Genomic DNA, 17,691 nt, shown 5'->3' on the forward strand with positions numbered 1-17,691 from the left:
TAATTTTTGAAATATACATAAAATGTTTAAAATTAAACCAGTCTTGTAAAGTATGTTCTTATCATAAAATGTGTTTTGCAACAAAATATAATGTGAAAAGACACAACAAAATGTAATACAACATGAATTTATATTTTATTATTTAATGATTTGAGCGATTGCTTCCTTTAATTGACTTATCATTGCCCATTTTTATTTCTTGAATCTCTTTCTGAAAATAACACTTAAAAGCAATTGCCGCCGTATTGTGGTCTTGGGCAACCACAGGTCGTTTTCACAGTTCTTGTGTCACACGTGGAATATGCTATAGTAACCTGTCTACAGTTGTACTTTTCCTCCTGATAACACCACCCGCCATGAACTGAAATAAAAGTATAAATGTTCTAATTGACGACGCGCATTAAGCGACGAAGTCGACATACGATGAATATACTCTATAAAGGATTATTATTTATTATCCATGATATTGCGAAAAAAGTGAGATAAACTCACAACGGAAATACTATGATATAGGCAAAACTAAACGATAAATGTCGTCCAGACTATGCATGTAATTTGAATGGAATTTAGAATACTCGGGCAATGAAGGTCGTTGCATCCACTGCTGTCTGAATGTGACCCTGTGCAGGTCAATCCGGCGGCTATTCCGACCCTATGAATGCAATTTCTAGTTCTATGTTTTGTTCCCGGTCCACATGAGGATGAACATTTTCCCCAGGACTGCCAAGAAGACCACCCGACATGGTCTTCAAAATAAAACAAATGCATTTTAAGTTATGTACATTTGGTTTGTAATGTGTATAAGGTACTAGTATATCGCTTTATTTACAGCAATGTGTTTGGGTGATATTGATTTTAGGAACAAATAACAGGGCACACGAACAAATAGTATTTAAGAATGACTATGTGACAATCAAGGTATTGTTATTGACTAAACAAGGACACAATTTACCACAAATATCGCACGATTTTGGGCAATTATTTACAACACTCGTTTCTTTACAACTTTCTGGGCTCAGTCGTCCGAAGGTAGCACAAATCGTTTCATCCTTGTCTTGACAACCATTGTTTGGAGACAGGGAGTTCAATTGATAGGTCGTTGTCGATGCTGCAATGTCAATTCGATGCAAAACTTCTTATAAATTTGGTTTTGATGAGAGTTGTGTAGCCATCCAGGACCTTCTTACGTAATTTCTTAACTTAAGACATTATCTTAGGTAAAGTATCTCACGATATAGTATGATATACTAGTAATAACATGATTTTATCGTTGATGTTTTACTTTAATTGATATCAATAAATAATTATACTTAATGCCAAAAAACAATTTACTTTTGTATTAATTAGACAATTCCATTTTAGGAAGTGGACTTACTTGACTAAACAGTTTTTGTTTGTTTGTAAATACCGGCTCAGAAATGTTTGAAAATGACTGTCTTGCCAAATAAAGTCTTATAATTTATTGGCATTTTTTCTTTAAAAACAACAAATTTAATTACTATATAAACAAAGGCTTTTTCATTATAATTCAAACGTCGGTGTGTGAATCGACTTGCTTTACATCTACACGTTGCCATTGAAAACGTGTTATGTACCACCATCATTGAAGTTTTGAACAACGAACTAGATAAAACAAAAATACACCTCATAAAGACCATGATAATTACCTGCTTGAGAACATGAATCAATATTGCAATGATCTTGCATACAACAAACATCACAGTCTGAGTCGTCCGTTGCTCTTCTTCCGACTAAAGTTTGGACATGTGCTCGTGGGTGCGTATCGCAATACTGGCAATGTAAGAAAATAAAGTAATGGATTTAAACCATTTTACATGTAACAACTTTTTTTCTCGTCTGAAAATTGATGAATTTAAAACTCGGTACCTGTTTATCCATGCATCCCATTCTGTATCTGATGTTTCCAAAGGTATGGAACTTTTGTGCAAAGCAGACCTGTAATTATGCATACACAATGAGATGTTTGATATTTAGCTATTAAACATTTCAGAATATTTAGACCTCAACTTCCATTCCTTAAATGAACTGCCTTTTGGCAATTGCGTTCAATCGATGAACGCAACATCTTCGGATATGTTCGGATCTCATTTCATTGCATAACAATATACATGGACATTATTTATCTTGTTATTGTTTGTATTGTGTCAGAAGGTCCCGTAAAATATATATCAACATTTTAGAAAGTGTTTTTTTTTTAATTTTAAATGTATAGTTGCCATAACTGTTTGCATTTTACGTTTAAAAGTGATTTCAAGTGGTTGATCTTTTCCCGCGATATTGTGACCTCATTTGAAAAAAATGCTTCCGGTTACAGTCGGGTCGTTCTATTTACAGAATGTAAATTTTATAAATGAAATTAAGTATTTTTTCAACAATTATTGAATGAAATAATGAACTATCAGTGTAAATATAAGTTATGAATTGCGGGTTTGATGTCATTATCGGGGATATGAACGCAATTGGGCTGGTCAAGTACGCGTGGAGTCCTTCGGACTTCAAACACTTTGCCCAGCCCAATTGCGTTCATACCCCGATAATGACATTAACCCCGCAATTAATTCCTTAAATAAACACATATTTAATGTAACTGTTTCTAAAATCAAATCCAATGTTTTTAATAATACCATTCCCATTCATTAGACGTTTGATTATAAAAAAGGCATACGCATAACATCAGCTGGTGAACGATAATGAATAATACCAGTCGGCGTTATATCAAATGTTTACTTCCGGGCTTGTCCATATAGTCTTCATTATATTATTTAAAAAACAACAACATACATCATCTTTTATGTTACAAGATGGGGGTATTCTTGAGTTACAATCAAAAGTCTATTAAGATTCTTAAATGCCTAGTTTAATCCTTCTATAAGTGACCCCCCCCCCCGAAAAAATAAAAAAAATAAAAAATAAAAATAAAACAAAAAAATAATAAAAAAATAAAACCCCGTACACAACCTCTGTGTATTGATCTCAATGTAATTGCTTAAATGTCTTATCAGATCTACCATCTGAGTATCCTGCTGTGCAGTTTTGGAGGTTTTATTATAGAAATTGACCCTAAATGACCCTGAGCCAATAAACAAATAAACAGGAAATTGGCCCCTACTGTCACATCAGTGCAATTAGCAGGAGATGCACAGCAGGTGATTGTCATGCCAAACATTCCTTGAACTAGGCCTTTTAGATAAAGACGATAGTTTAAACACCCCGAAACAGTCGCGTACCTCATTCGACCCACACTGTTTTACAGTTGTGCAATCATCAGGACTTGCTGCCATGTCACATTCCAAACACCGAACCGGCCGCGTGACATTTTCTTAAAAAAAAGAAAAAAAGTTTACATCTATAGAATGTGTATTATTGTTTTGTATCAACATCTAGTAAAAGATATCCATGTTGTTTTGGTTATTTGCAAAGTTACGATTTACAAGTGGGTGAGAGGAGTGGTCTAGTGGTATAGGTGTCCGCCCCTCACCCTACAGGTTGTATTTTCGATCCCCACCATGGCCTCTCAAAAAGGACTCAGTACTGGTTTCTGCCCAGGAAACAAATTCGAGGGTGGTTCTATAAGGTAGTTGCTTTCGTCACAATTGAGCTAAAGTAAATTAGTATATACTATTTACGCCGTGCTTTTTTATTTTATATAGACATATAAATACGTCATCCATTTACAAAATAAGATAAACGTTGAACTACGAACAGAGTGCCTCGCAAATAATCATGAGCGTGTTAAAAACAGTACAAACGTAATCGGAGTTACCTCCCATACAACTGTAAAGGTTGCAAAGATTGTCGGTACACGTCCTGGCACAGAAGGTAAATCCGGAACTGCCATTGTTTTTGGGAGCTACCTGTTATGTTTAACACATTTACTAACATTAAACGATTGAAATTTTCAGCTAAAGCATTCGTTATTCATTTGATTAGCAGGTCATTCATACGATCAATTTTTCATGGCGTTTCAAAATACTTAATGAATTCACTTCGCGTTAATACGTATTGGACAGTGCTGAACATTACAGGAATGAATCTTTACGACACTAACACTAAATAATACATTATTCGACTGTGTTACCGCATCGTCGTAGCGGCAGAGCGGCATCAGACAATCTTACCAACCCATTTATATATGGTCTTAACAATTGTTAGAAGTCACGAAGTAAACTCTTAATGATTATGAATGAGAGAGCTTGAATACGACGTCATTGGATGACACATTGTCAACGCAAAACTGACTCAGGGAGTGTGTGGCAATAGGCGGACTTTTAAACACCCGCGAAAAGTGAAATATTAATGATTAGGAATAGTACTTAATGATTGCCAATCTGCAATGTCATTGTCTTAAGATGTAGGTTAAATTCTCACAAACTAAACTGTTAAAATCAGAATACCCTTATGTCGTTAAAATACGGTATTTGTAGTGTAAAAAATTACAAATTATAACTAAAAAGCTATGCTTTGTTTTGTAGAATGAGATCACATGGAATATAACAGCAAGCCCAAATAGAGCCAAAAACGATACAAGGCAACACCATCTCACCAAAATGCCATAGTATTGGGTGAGGTATCCGAAGAACAAATAAGCTTGTCGTCATTCATTAATTATTGGTATTGCTAATGGTTTATGCCAGGCGAACCCGCATAAAATTGATATCAATTATGCTGATTACTAATAAAAATTAATGAATGAAAACGCATAACAGCTTAAGTTATTTTAGTTAGTAATTGTTTCAATTGTTTTAACTGAGATCGGGTTTGAACTTGCATCTTTTGCCACCTTTTAAGGATTTTGTATCTTATTTAAACATATTTCTCTTATCAAACCTTTTCAAATGATATCAAAATAATATGGTCTGGTATAAAACACACACATTTTTTTTAAATGTTTGACTGTTGTTAGGATACTCAATTAATATCCGCATTAAATATTACCAAGAACACATTAGAAGCTCTGCATATTCACCAAATCAGAGGTACATCCTGTAGTATGTGTCACCTTTCCATCCAACTGACCGTCTGAGCGACCAAAGCAATGCTGAAACAAACCACAAAAAAACACTTTTCTAATTCAAGAGATACACTATTATAATTAGTTTCTAACGATTTTAGAAATATCGTGCTTTGATTCGAAGCTGAAGAGATGACCTGAACGTCTATAAAAAGACAAACTTTAATACTAAAAAGCATTCCCTAGTGCTACGATACATTTTTAATGAGTATAAATCTAAATCAAGCGTAAAAAATGCAAAAAGAGAACGGTTTTACAAATATCTTAGACGTGAAAATATCTTCCCATTTGAAATTTATAATCCGATAAACAAAAATTATAGCAACCCGATGAGAAACCAAATAATTTGTTCCTTAGTCTTCAGAGTTCCTCGAGAAACATTGGCCTGGGCACGGACTTTGTTGTAATTTCTACCTTGTACCAGATTACATCTGTATTCACAATTTTGTAATTTTTACCTTTCTATCTGACAGTAAAACATATACTAGTTTACATCTGTATTCACAGTTTTATAATAATCTAATTTTAATTAAAATACTCGTTTGGAAGTCATCATAAATTTACCTCATGGTAAGTACACTTAGTGACGTTGAAACATTGTTCGTTGGTTTTCAGATTGCTGCAAGAGTAGCAGAGTAGGGCCGAACATACTGAAAGAAAACGGTACACGTATTAGCATGGTCTTTGTCGCGGATAACGCCTTATGCCGCATTTCACATTGCGTAGTTTCATCTAGACAGTTAATTCAAAAAGCTCCTAATTCAAAACACATCGTCGGATACCCACGATACGCTAATGCGCTATGCTTTGTTTTGTACAGTTGGCGATTTGACTAGGAACAACTCGTAATAATGATTATTTATTATTAATGAGGCAGTTTCATTGGTTCCAAGGAGCCAATGAAGAAATGTGCACAGACACTAAGACTCATATTTTCCTTAGAAAAATAGTTTGGCAAAAGTGAGAATTGAACTCTGTTCGCCAGATCAAAACGAATTTTTAAACATACCACTAAGCCTGCAGGGAAATCTGATAAAACAGGGTTATCGAATAGTATTTAATTGTAACATGCGATTTCATTGGTAGGTGAATTGTCTCCCTGGCCTCATGCGTACTTATGTAAATGAGAATGTGTCTGTCAATTTGTCCACGGTATGTATAAAGTATAACGAAAGACAGTTTCCTGGTTGCCGACGGTGTTCAAAACAAAGACATCGTGGATTCAAACTATCTGGAAATATCTATTGTTTGTAGCAATGTTGGTGCGAAATCCGGCTGAAAACGGTGTCCGCGAAAATCATCATACGAATTGAGCTAAAACGACCATACTGTGTCAATTCCATATTCACCACCATTATGTATACTCTAAATGCAATTAAAGGATACACAAAACAAACGTAAAAAGGACAGAGAAAAATACGTTGCTCATGTGTGTGAGCAAGGTTTTCATGGCATGTTTAACAGAAGAATCACGATGGCTTCCGGGGTTCAGTCGTTTTCCCATTGTACAATATCAATCGCGTACATTATTTGACACCATTTTTGACGTCATTTTGTATTACGTAATGCCATTTTTCTTCCAATTCTGTGTAAATAATGCTTTGCTTCAATTAGCAATTTTACAATTAATTTCAAATCTGTAGTTTTGAGTCTTGAAGATCAAACTCAGACTTAATACGTTAGTCAATATGATCCCTGGCCTTCAGGATTAGATAAATTCATGTCTGAACTCCATCCCTTAACCACTCTTATAAATAAAGACTATACAGATAAATAAAAGAAATTCCAATCGCTAACTAATTGCTTACCTGACGAAAGACAACCAAATAAGAGAAGTTTTAACAGCATCGCTGAAATGGAAATAGAAATAACATCTAACTAGATCTACGTTGTCATTCAATAATAAATTGGAAATTTATAAAGCTATGAAGATGAATAGGAAGACATAACAGAAGTTACCAATCCTTTTTGATGGTTCTCCACTCTCTTTTTGTTATCATTGTCCAATCTTTGTTTACAAGTACTTCCGTCATGTGCCGTATATAGTTATCTTAATTTACGCACTTGTCTCAAGATATGTGACCTGTAAGTTATCTTTATGACTTCTACATTTTGCTGTTTACAGCACAAAAGTATATTAAAAGAAACATATTTTAAATCAATAATATAAGAATACATACTAGTGCTGCAAATCAGATCACATTACACGAATATTTAGAGGAGTAACTGGTCTATGTCTGCCAACAAGGAGTTTCATATACCAATATGTTCGCAATGATATGTAGTTTTTGGAAAAGTTAATCGTTTGTGTCAAGACCGATGCAGAGCTGAGAAATCCAAGATGGCGTCCAAGATGGCCGCCAAATCAAAAACATTTAGAAAGTATTCGTATTTGCCTATTTCCATTACTACATTTAAGTTTTCACTGACATATATCTACTCATATGTTAGTAGGAATATAAATAATGCAAGATAAGTGTATTTTATTACTATTTTTGGCGTTTTTGTTTATTTATTAAGCTAAAATATGCTTAAATATGCGCAAAATAGGGGTTTGAGTTAGCACCTCTATATGTTGACTGAAAAAAACATTTGTTTTTTCTGTTTAAATGACAATACAGAATATGGGTATGCATGTATGATGTTTTCCTGAACAAATGTTGAATAAATGTGTATGAAATGACAGCGAAAGTCAGATTTAATTGATCACATGGCAGTATATGAGTAAATTTCACGTTTTAAATTAATTTAGTACTAACTGCAGGACAATGTGTTATAAATAATGCGTGTTATTTAAGAAATGCGTCATAGTTATATTACACTGGAAACAAGTGATGGCATTCTCTTTATTCATCGTCGGAGCTTTCGGTGTCCTCGACAAAGACGGATTCAAGTGTGTAAACGTTCGTGCACATCATTTCGTCTGTGTTAGTGTTTCTTGTGCAAGAACAAGCCACTGTGCATGGTTGTCTGTTTGCAAAGCAAACACATGTTTCGCTACATATTTCGCATTCGCAAACGAGGTCGTTCAAGAGTTCCGGTGCAGCGGCTGGCTGACTCATCATTTTTGGTGTCAAACCATCTCCGTCTATTTCATATCCAAAGTAGGTAAATGGAGGAAGATCGTGTTGTGCTGTAGTGGCGTGTCTCCATATCCACAACTGGATCACACATCTTTGCAGATGAAGATTGAGACTGTCAGCGGTTGGGGGAATGTTCCTGGGATGAACAGAAGACTTTGCTTTGATGCATCGTAACTGGTGAATGAAGAGTTTGCACGTCGTTTCCCCCGTACAAACTGATAACAAACCTAGTGCATGCTGTTCTTTGAAGGTCGGAAAGCAGTTATTCTTCGCCCAAGTTCAAGAGAGGTTGGTAGTTTGACGTGCGCTCCGTCAGCAATTTGAATACTCTTCGCTTTCCCTTTCCGAAAAAACCGCTGGTAGTATCACATCCTGTGATACAGTACACTGACAGCAGAATATTTAATTGGTCTTTAGTCAGTTTGTTGATCAACTGGTGGACTGGAATAAATCGTCTACCATCCGTGTGAAGAGTAACCCTTCCAGTTGACATACACAGATGGGCAGCGCCTATATATCGATAATGATGCAGCAAGAGCACAAGAGCATCTGTGTCTGGAGAGTGGATTGCTATACAAGTTGACCCTCTATCCGCCTCATACTTGGCATGAAGTATCATTACAGTGTCTGCTTCCTCTTGGTTAGTATCGAGTATGGGTTGATTGCAACACCCATTTGTGGTGACAATAACGCATGGTGTACTTTTACCACCATTGATCAACAGGACTTCCTGCGGTTTTAATTTAGTACATGCATGTTCGGCCATGTATCCACTGTAAAACTGGATCAGTCTCTCCTTATTCTGCCCGTTACTCAAAAACATTTTCCAGTCCTTCGATACTTTAAGCTCACCCCGGACATCAACAATTCTACAACTGCTACAATCACCTCTGTATTTTCGTGTTACCGTTTTCGTGAAAAGACATGCAAGAAATCCCTCTTCGACTTCCGTCGGTAGCCTGTTCATAGTCAGAATTTGAATTGACATAAACGTAGCATAAATTGTATGATTGGAAGCGAACAGTAGAGGCATAAGCTGTAATTTTGCATGTTGATATACTGTCCAACTTGGAGACCTTGTAGAAGCCAGGAGAAGTTTAAGGGGTGTTGATACTCTTGATAAATAATTGTTCCATACCTGGAACGTTGGGGATACTTTCCGACTCTCCTCTCGGAATTCGTCGAGCAGACGCACCACATGAGTCGCAATAGCTTGGCAGAAACTTTCTATTTCAGGCTCTGGGTAAGAATCATCATTCATACATCTGAGTGTTGACAAGACCGATATAACGTCATGATGTAGATGTTTGTTGTTGTTTATACACCAGCTTTCAAAGTTAATGAGCAGACGGCTGTATAACACTTCGTCAATCAACTTGAAGGCTGTCAATGCGAAATTTTTCCCAGTCATGATGTTGGCTGCTGAAGCTTGGGCATATGTTCCAGCATCGGTTAAAAGATGCTTCAGACCTGCTTCCCCGTACAAGTAGCCTATTCCAGCAAAAATAGACATGAGAAGGTGCATCCCACCTTTGACGGGAATAACACCTTCCAGAGAAATGTCTTGACTCCATACAATTTCACAAGCTTTTGACAGCAGTCCCATGTCAAAAATTACAGGGATATGATTCTGTCCTAACTCATGCATAACCTCTTTGGCCCGAAGAAGTGTTGTGTATACGGTGCTGTAATCTGTTGTTTGACCATGATGATTGGGTTGTAGGCGATAGTCGAGATGGTTTGATTGGCTTGCCCAATTGAATTTGCGAAAAAAATGCTCCAGATTGGAACTTTTTTATCTTCAGCTAAGTCATCACAAAAGACGGAGCTCTGTCCCAATGAGTATAGCACCTCCTTCAGTCTCGCACATTTTACAGCATTGGGCTCTATTGAATTTATTTCTTACCTTATATAAGTAGCTACTCTTCATTTCAATGATTCTTCTCTGGTTTGCGCTAGTATTCCATTGTCGTATTGTCGTGGTTCTTGTGTGTGAAGTCTTTTTTGCGTGTGTGCTACTTGACACCCTATCACTCCCTTATTGGTTTAAACTCTCAGTGAGCGTACTAAAATTTCACTGACCCTGTGAAGGCGCTTACCCCGACAGTTACTAGTTATGGAAATTCGATATGTGTGTTATATGTTCGTTGTGACATTGTGTGTGTCTCCTTTAGTGTTTGTTTGTCCTTGATAAGTGTGGCTTATTATGTTTCTGGTTTGTGATTGCTTGTTTTAGTGTTCTTTGTCTTTGGGGTTTACCATGTGCAATTATACGGATTTTATGTTTCCGCAAGTTTATGCAAATCTTGATCAGATTACGTTTTTACTTTATTCAGGATTGTTGGGATAAAAGTGAGGTTGTGCACACAAACTGGTTTAAACCCCCAGTAAAGTTACACTTTACTGACCGTTCCAAGGCGGTACCTAACAATCCTTGATAAACATACCTAGTTTTGTACATATAGAGTATGTATGCACTGTGCTGCTTGTGGAGTTTTGTGCTGTTCTTCCATGTTCCTTGTTTGTGATTTTATGTTATATGTCTTTGGCGTTTACCCAGTGCCATTAAACCGGGTTTATGTTTAAACTTTTTGCTACTGAGCTTGTTTCTGTAGCTTTTCACATAAATATTATTAACAGGGTCTTGTTTAAATGTTAAGGCTTCTTGGACAGGGGCGTAGCTTGACGAAAGTATATGTGTAGGTCACTTTCTGAGGAGGAGGGGGGGGGGTCACGAGGGCATGCATCCCCGGGATTTCGTTTTAGCTAGGTGGTCTTGGGTGCGTTTTAGCGTATATTTCTTTGTTGTAAAAACATTAATGAGAGTAACGATATCAATATGTTTTACCTTTAATAAATGTTTTATGTAATGAACAGCGTCAAAGTGCAGACTACTGGTATGCACATTTCGACAAATCATATACGTAACATTAATGTCGTATGCATGTGTATTTTAGTGAAAAGGAAAACGATAGATTTGAAATACCTGGTTTCCGATATATTAATTAAGTTTTTATGGCAGATTTGGCATTTTTTTTCTGAAAATTGTGTAGGCCGCGGCCTACACGGCCTATAGGAAGCTACGCCCCTGTTGGATTGTCAACGCAACGCTGCCGTAATACTTATCTATTGCATATAAGACAAGAAAACATTGGTTGAGTTGGATTTATTTGCTTAAAGCTGCACTTTCACAGATCTACTGTTTTCCAACTTTTATTATTTTTTTTATCTTTGAATGAGCAAAATTTTGGTAAATATCTGCAAACCAGTGATAAAAGACTGCTGACAAAAAATCAGATCGCAGATTTTCATATTTTCATTCCAAAATTCACGTTTTATGGCTTAAACCGTTACTAACGGTTTAAGAAAAATGCATAAAACATCAATTTTGGAACTTAAATATAAAAATCTGCGAAATCTAACTTTTTGTCAGCAGTCTTATATAACTGGTTTCCATGGATTTTCGCAAAAAACGGCTCGTTCCAAGACAAACAATAAAAAAGTTGTCAAAACGTTCAGTCTGTGAGAGTGCAGCTTTAAATAGTGGCTGCTATCAAATTAAAGGTACGACATTCTCATATTATATCCGGTTGTCGACCAACTACACGCTGAAGTCAACGTTCACATTTATCAGAGCCAATTTCATTCTGTCGAAAATCGGAATATTGGTTTAAATGGCAGTTTAGAAAAAATGTCAAAAACAAGGCGGTTTTCAAGTATATATTGTTTGGAAGGGAATGTATTCATTAGAACACAACGAAAAGTTCAAACGTACCTTTATTGTCGATAATAAACCAAAGGATAAGAAAATGTGGTTATCTTTCCTAGGGTTGAATTATTAGACAATTGACCTGGATAGCCTGATATTTGCCAAATAATATATTTTACCTACAACAGTCGAACCCCGTTAACTCGAACACCCAGGGACGAACTTAAATACCTCAAGCCTTGGGTAATTCGAGCCAAAGGGGCATGCTTACATTCGGTAGAACAATATCGGTCGTTTACATCCAGTTCGAATCAACATGGAAATCGAGTCAAGCGAGTTCGAGCCAACGGGGTTCGACTTATCAGAACAGAAGAGCGTATTTTATTTCACGAGTGTCATAGAAAAACATATTTTAACGAGTGGCGAATTTGTTCAACCGCTGTCTTGTTTTTCTATGATCAGGCCTTTCGGCAAATGCGATTATCATCCGATGAACGCAACATCTTCGGATATATGAGGATCGTGAATCATCGTATAACAATGTACATGGAAATTGTTTATCTTGTTATTGTTTGTATTGTGTCAGCAGGTCCCGTAAAAATAAATCAACATTCGCTTCGGAAGTGTTTATTCATGATACGTGTTATATACTTTTGCATTTAGTGTTTCAATTTTACGTTTAAAAAATATTTCAAGTGGTTGTTCTTTTCCGCATTATTGTGACGTCATTTGATAAATTGTTTCCGGTTTCAGTTCTATTTACAGAATGAAGTTTTCTTAAATGGAATGATGCATTTTTTAACAATTCTTAAATGGAATAATGAACTATAGGTGTAAATATAAATAATGAAATGCGAAATTGATGTAATTATTGGGGATATGAACGCAACTGGGTTGGTATGAGAAAGTCATGACACATTATGGCTTAAAATGTCCTTATGGAATTATCTCATCTATTTAAAAAACGAGTGTATTCATCTTTAAATACGTCAAGAAAATGTTGCTTTATACTGTTTAAAGAGAATTTTTAATTCGAAAAATATTTAGTTAAAAAACCTATTTTTTTTAAAAACTATTTAGTAAAATTCAGGACAAGAAATAATAGACTACCAATCGAAGTAGGAAGCTGGACTAATGTAGAACTGAATGATAAAAAAATGCGAACTTTTTGATAAAAAACAGTATTGGTGATGAATTTCATTATTTATTGAATGTAGCTATTTTGCCGAATATAGAATAAGATTTATTGACAGACAATTATACCGATATCCTTATGTTTGGAATTTAAAGAAATTATGAATAACATCCCAATGGTGAAATAAAATTCATAAAATTATGTAAATTCCTCAAGTGTATTGTTAACAAATTTAGTATAAAAATCTAAGATTATGTTCTCCTCCACATTTATTAATATATGTTTGATATTAAAGTTTTAATAGCATAAACATATTTATATTTAGAAAATCTGTATTATCATTATGGCCAATACATTCTGTAATGCCACATTTGTGGACTTTTACATGTAATTATGCTCTTTTGTCATGTACTTATGACATGAGGGATGTTAAAATAAACTTGGAAACTTGGTCAAAGTACGCTAGAAAAATAAATGCTATGCAAAACAGACATTAAAAAAGTAACGTTATAAAATATTAATTCAAACACAACTTCATAGAGACTTTACCGGAATGGATATTAAAGGGTTGTGAAAATGTGCATGTGAACATTCTTTAAGACCTTATATTGTCCAATGAAATGTCACCTTTTTACACGGACACTTTTATACATAATAATCAGCAGAAATAGCATAATGCGTAATTTTATGCACGTTATCTTTTTCCACTACAACATTACAAAGTGTGTGTATACCACGTGATAAATTGCGTCATAAATGCTTCGTCTTTAGGCACTATTTTGCCTCGAATGAAGACTTTAAACAAAGATAACATTAATATTATTTGTTTACCATTTTAAATGAAACCTAGCGCAGTCCACGCCACTTACAGAGACCCGCCTTCGGTATTTTACCAAATTTTGATTGAGAGTTTAGTTTCTTAAAACACTTCGACAAACCTTTTCACAGAACGGCCGTCTGACGTAGCACTGTCAAAACAATATTTTTAAAACAGGTTTGTCGAAGACAAGTGTTTGATGAAACTAACCTTATGAAATTACGGTAATAAAACGAAGGCGGGGCTCTTTTAAAGACATAGACTGCCCTTTGTTTCATTTAAATGATGTAGTAAAAGAAAAGTTAACTTTGTTTTAAGTCTTCATTTTTAAAAAAAAGGTTGCCTTCCCATGTAACATTGATGACGTCACTTATCACGTGGTATATACACGCACTGTTACAGCTCATAATGTACTTTATAATTAATTATTGTTTTAATAAGCTTACATAAATGTAAAGTTTGAAAAGCCTTTTTTATATATCCGAATGGGGCATGGCCGAAAAGTAAAGCTTACCATACTGTGTATATAGCGTCAAACGTAAGGAAGTACACAAACTGCCTCCATCCACGGCACTAACCTAGTTTTCTCTAGAGTATGTATGTTCATCAATATGATCTTCGAGTTATCTATACAAAGGAATTGGCGGGTGTAGTTATTTTTTTAATAAAACCGAATATGACGATATTATTATGAACTGCTCTGTGAAAGGGAGGTAATAAAATAAAAAAAACTGCTATTATAATACAGTAATTTTATTAATTTGTTTCTTTAAAAACATAATGTCTAAATAAAAAAGGCCCAAGCAAAAGCTTTTAAACTCTTAAAATATAACTTTTTGTAACTTTAAAATGAAATTTTACCCGTATTTTTGCATTAATGATCGACTAGGTATTCCTGAAATTTTCTTACTGCTTATTGTTGCTTAACCTAAAAGGGTTAAATTGAACTTGTTTTATGTTTAAAGTTGCCACTGCTTTAAGGTTTATGAGCTCGTGCCATAGTATTTCCTGTTTAGAAACTCGCAGTTCTGCGGCAAGCATTTGAAATCTTTTAGATATCTAAATAATTCTATTTTTATACAAACTATTAAGTTATTTAATATTTTCGTTAGTATACAATGCATACCTGGCGAAGTGGGCTTGAAAATACAGGTTTCCTTTTGAGTTAAACTTGATAAGAGGAAATAACCATCCGCTGTATTGGAGAAAATTATATGACACAGATATGTCATAAAATATGCCGGTTTATCAATGGTTCAAACAATCTCACAAGTCACGAAATTGTAAAGCTTCTTTATTACTTCCCTTTACAAAATAAAGAACGTCTTAATTGCATTACACTGAAAGTAATTAGCAAGTTGCATAAAATATATAGCTTAAAATATTTTACACATTTTTTGCAAAAATTCATGATATTGCTGGTATCTGTATATACTCTGTAAATATCTGACCAAGTTAGACGGACGGTGCGATTACTAATATGTAATGTCCCCGAATACGATAGACATTGTATTTGTGTTTTTGAAGCTCTCTCTTGAGAGCAAACAATCAATCATTGATTTCTATAGTATACATCAATGTTAAGGTCGTTTTGGTACGACCATAGAAGGAAACAGAGAAATAGAACAACAACAAACTTTAAAACAAATCGTTTACAAACATCTTTTAATGAATTTTTTGACGAACATATCAAGTTTTCGTAGACGTTCAAAATACGTCGTTTGCATAAACACTCGAATCTCGTTACTGTATTCTTTTAAATAGAACACCACACTTGGTTATTGACATTCGACGTGTGGTTGGATATTATCAGTAAATTGATGTGTGAGTTTGAATTTCGAATTACAAGTCAGACAGTAGATGTTATAACATCGATCTGATGTTAGAGCATTTGTTTTCGTCTAATGTTTTTCATGCTCGAGCATACAGCTTTAAAAAAAATGGGTTAACCATTTCCTTTACAAACGGTGAGATGTGTTTATTTAATTTTTTTATAAAAATATTCGATATTTTAATATCAAATATTAAATGCTAGTTTATTTTAGTTTTTATTAAAGGGAAGTAACTACTATTGATTTTAAAAGTAGATCTTATAGTTTATATTTCACTCCTTCATTGCCGTTAAGTTATCATTTTTTGTTATCGTTGTTATATCACTGATAAAACACCATAGTTAACCAAAAAGCATGGAAATAAATATATATTGAGTTCTTTCTCTTAAACAACCAACTATCCTCTTTTTAATTTGACTTCGTATTATGTCCCTTAATACATTTTCGAAAAAGTGTTATGGAACGCTTTGAAAATTTAGAAAAAAAATCAATATTATATTTGTCAAATTTAGTATCATATATTTATTAGGATATTCTTTGTGCATACATTATAAGTAAAATCAACGTGAACGTCACTATCGGGCTAGACGGACAAAGCGGCAACTAATAAAATGCTCCCCAAATACGAAATTGTATTCTGGTGTTTTTGAAGTTCTCGGATGGAGAACAGCTATGTTCATTACCAAAGGGTCCCTATCGATATTTCTCTCCCAATTCAGATAAGTAGATCCAAAAAATGGCCCTGCTGGAATTTTTTTATCTCGCCCACGGACAAAAGTAAAACAACACCGTATGGAACTTATTTTTTATTGTAATCACACAATTACCTCCCTTGTTGAAGACTGTCGTCTGTCGGAAACCTTGTCTTCTGGCAATATTTAAAATCCATAACTATGTTTTAAATACTTAGTACAGATGTCAATGTGTTTGTGTATTCTTTGCAAAATATGTTGACAAGACATTTTACTAAATGCAAAGTGTAATAAGAATGAAATTGATATGCATGACCCGTTTTGAGGCTTGTACGAACGCGAAGTTAGCTACGGTCTGAAAATAAGCGCATCCAAAGGAATAAAAGGGGTTAGGTTCACGTGGGAAAAAAAAGGCTCACGTGGGCTCATTTTTGGCTCATTCTATTATCCAAAAAACTATTATCCTCCTCACGTTCCAACTCCGAAATTTGTTCGTCCAGCGACGAGGGCCTCTTCGAACGCGAAGTTTTCGGCCGAGCTCCCGAATCCGCCATGGATAAAAATATTAGACGACCGTCCCCGTGACTTAAATTTTAACAATGAATGTGAGCGCCAAATACAGGTAATCAAGCGTAGAATTACCGAAAAGAAATGAAAGGGGTTAGAGGTACAAGAGTTAACTCCCTTATAATTAAGATTTTTGAAGCAAAAATTGCAAATGAAATTGTGGTGTTTGAAAGATATCGTTAGAATAAGATATGAACTTTAAGTTATGCGAAGATATTTACTAATTTTTTGTTAACCAAATAATTTAGAAATACTTGATGAACAAGGTGAATATTGTTAATAGTGACACTTGCAATTTTTCATGAATGTGGTAACATGCCCCATCCGACACAATCTACCACTTTTTACCTCCCTTAAGCGTGTTTACATCATGCAATAATGTGGTTTAAATATTTTTGTAGATAAGATATGCGACCAAATAAATGTGTCTATGAAGCTCATGAAGAATGACGAACAATGGCAAAAGAACACCATTATGAAAAAGAAAAAAACAAAACAACATTTTCACCGTTTAATTAATTCTTATATTTTTTTTACTTATTGTTCTTTGAAATAAAACACACTGTTTATACGTGTGCATTACATCGGGCTTAGTTTTGTTTAATAATTGTTGAAAATATGTTCATGCATTTACCAGGTTAACCTTTAATTATGGAGTATGTATGTATATACATACTTTAAATCCTTACTATCGTTAGAGAACGATGCAACTTTCATGCATCAAGTACAGATTCATTCGGGTTTACATTTAAACATCATTTTTTGAAAATCGAGAATAATGATATCGAAAGAAGGAATTCCATTTTTAGAAAATAACGAATAGT

The 17,691-nt window shown here is 34.6% G+C and overlaps 1 protein-coding gene across 1 annotated transcript; it reads right to left on the bottom strand.

Annotated features, from left to right (window-relative positions):
* Nucleotides 1–224: 224 nt before the first annotated feature.
* On the bottom strand, nt 225–5,055 carry LOC128221598 (A disintegrin and metalloproteinase with thrombospondin motifs adt-1-like). Its single transcript, XM_052930204.1, has 8 exons — nt 4,988–5,055; nt 3,785–3,875; nt 3,249–3,340; nt 1,888–1,956; nt 1,668–1,791; nt 953–1,108; nt 576–746; nt 225–361 (listed from the first exon to the last, which is right to left on the bottom strand). Exons 2-8 carry the CDS (start codon nt 3,789–3,791, stop codon nt 225–227), a joined length of 756 nt encoding a protein of 251 aa, XP_052786164.1. The 5' UTR covers nt 3,792–3,875; nt 4,988–5,055.
* Between the last annotated feature and the right edge of the window lie 12,636 nt (nt 5,056–17,691).

Source organism: Mya arenaria, chromosome 16 (genome assembly GCF_026914265.1).
Source record: "Mya arenaria isolate MELC-2E11 chromosome 16, ASM2691426v1".
Lineage (NCBI taxonomy): Eukaryota > Metazoa > Mollusca > Bivalvia > Myida > Myidae > Mya > Mya arenaria.

Excerpts from the sequence above, each read along its gene's own strand:
- LOC128221598 (XM_052930204.1), bottom strand. Across the intron at positions 1,792-1,887 it reads TGGGATGCATGGATAAACAG|TATTGCGATACGCACCCACG; the intron begins GTACCGAGTTTT and ends TTACATTGCCAG. Across the intron at positions 1,109-1,667 it reads TGATTCATGTTCTCAAGCAG|CATCGACAACGACCTATCAA; the intron begins GTAATTATCATG and ends TTGACATTGCAG.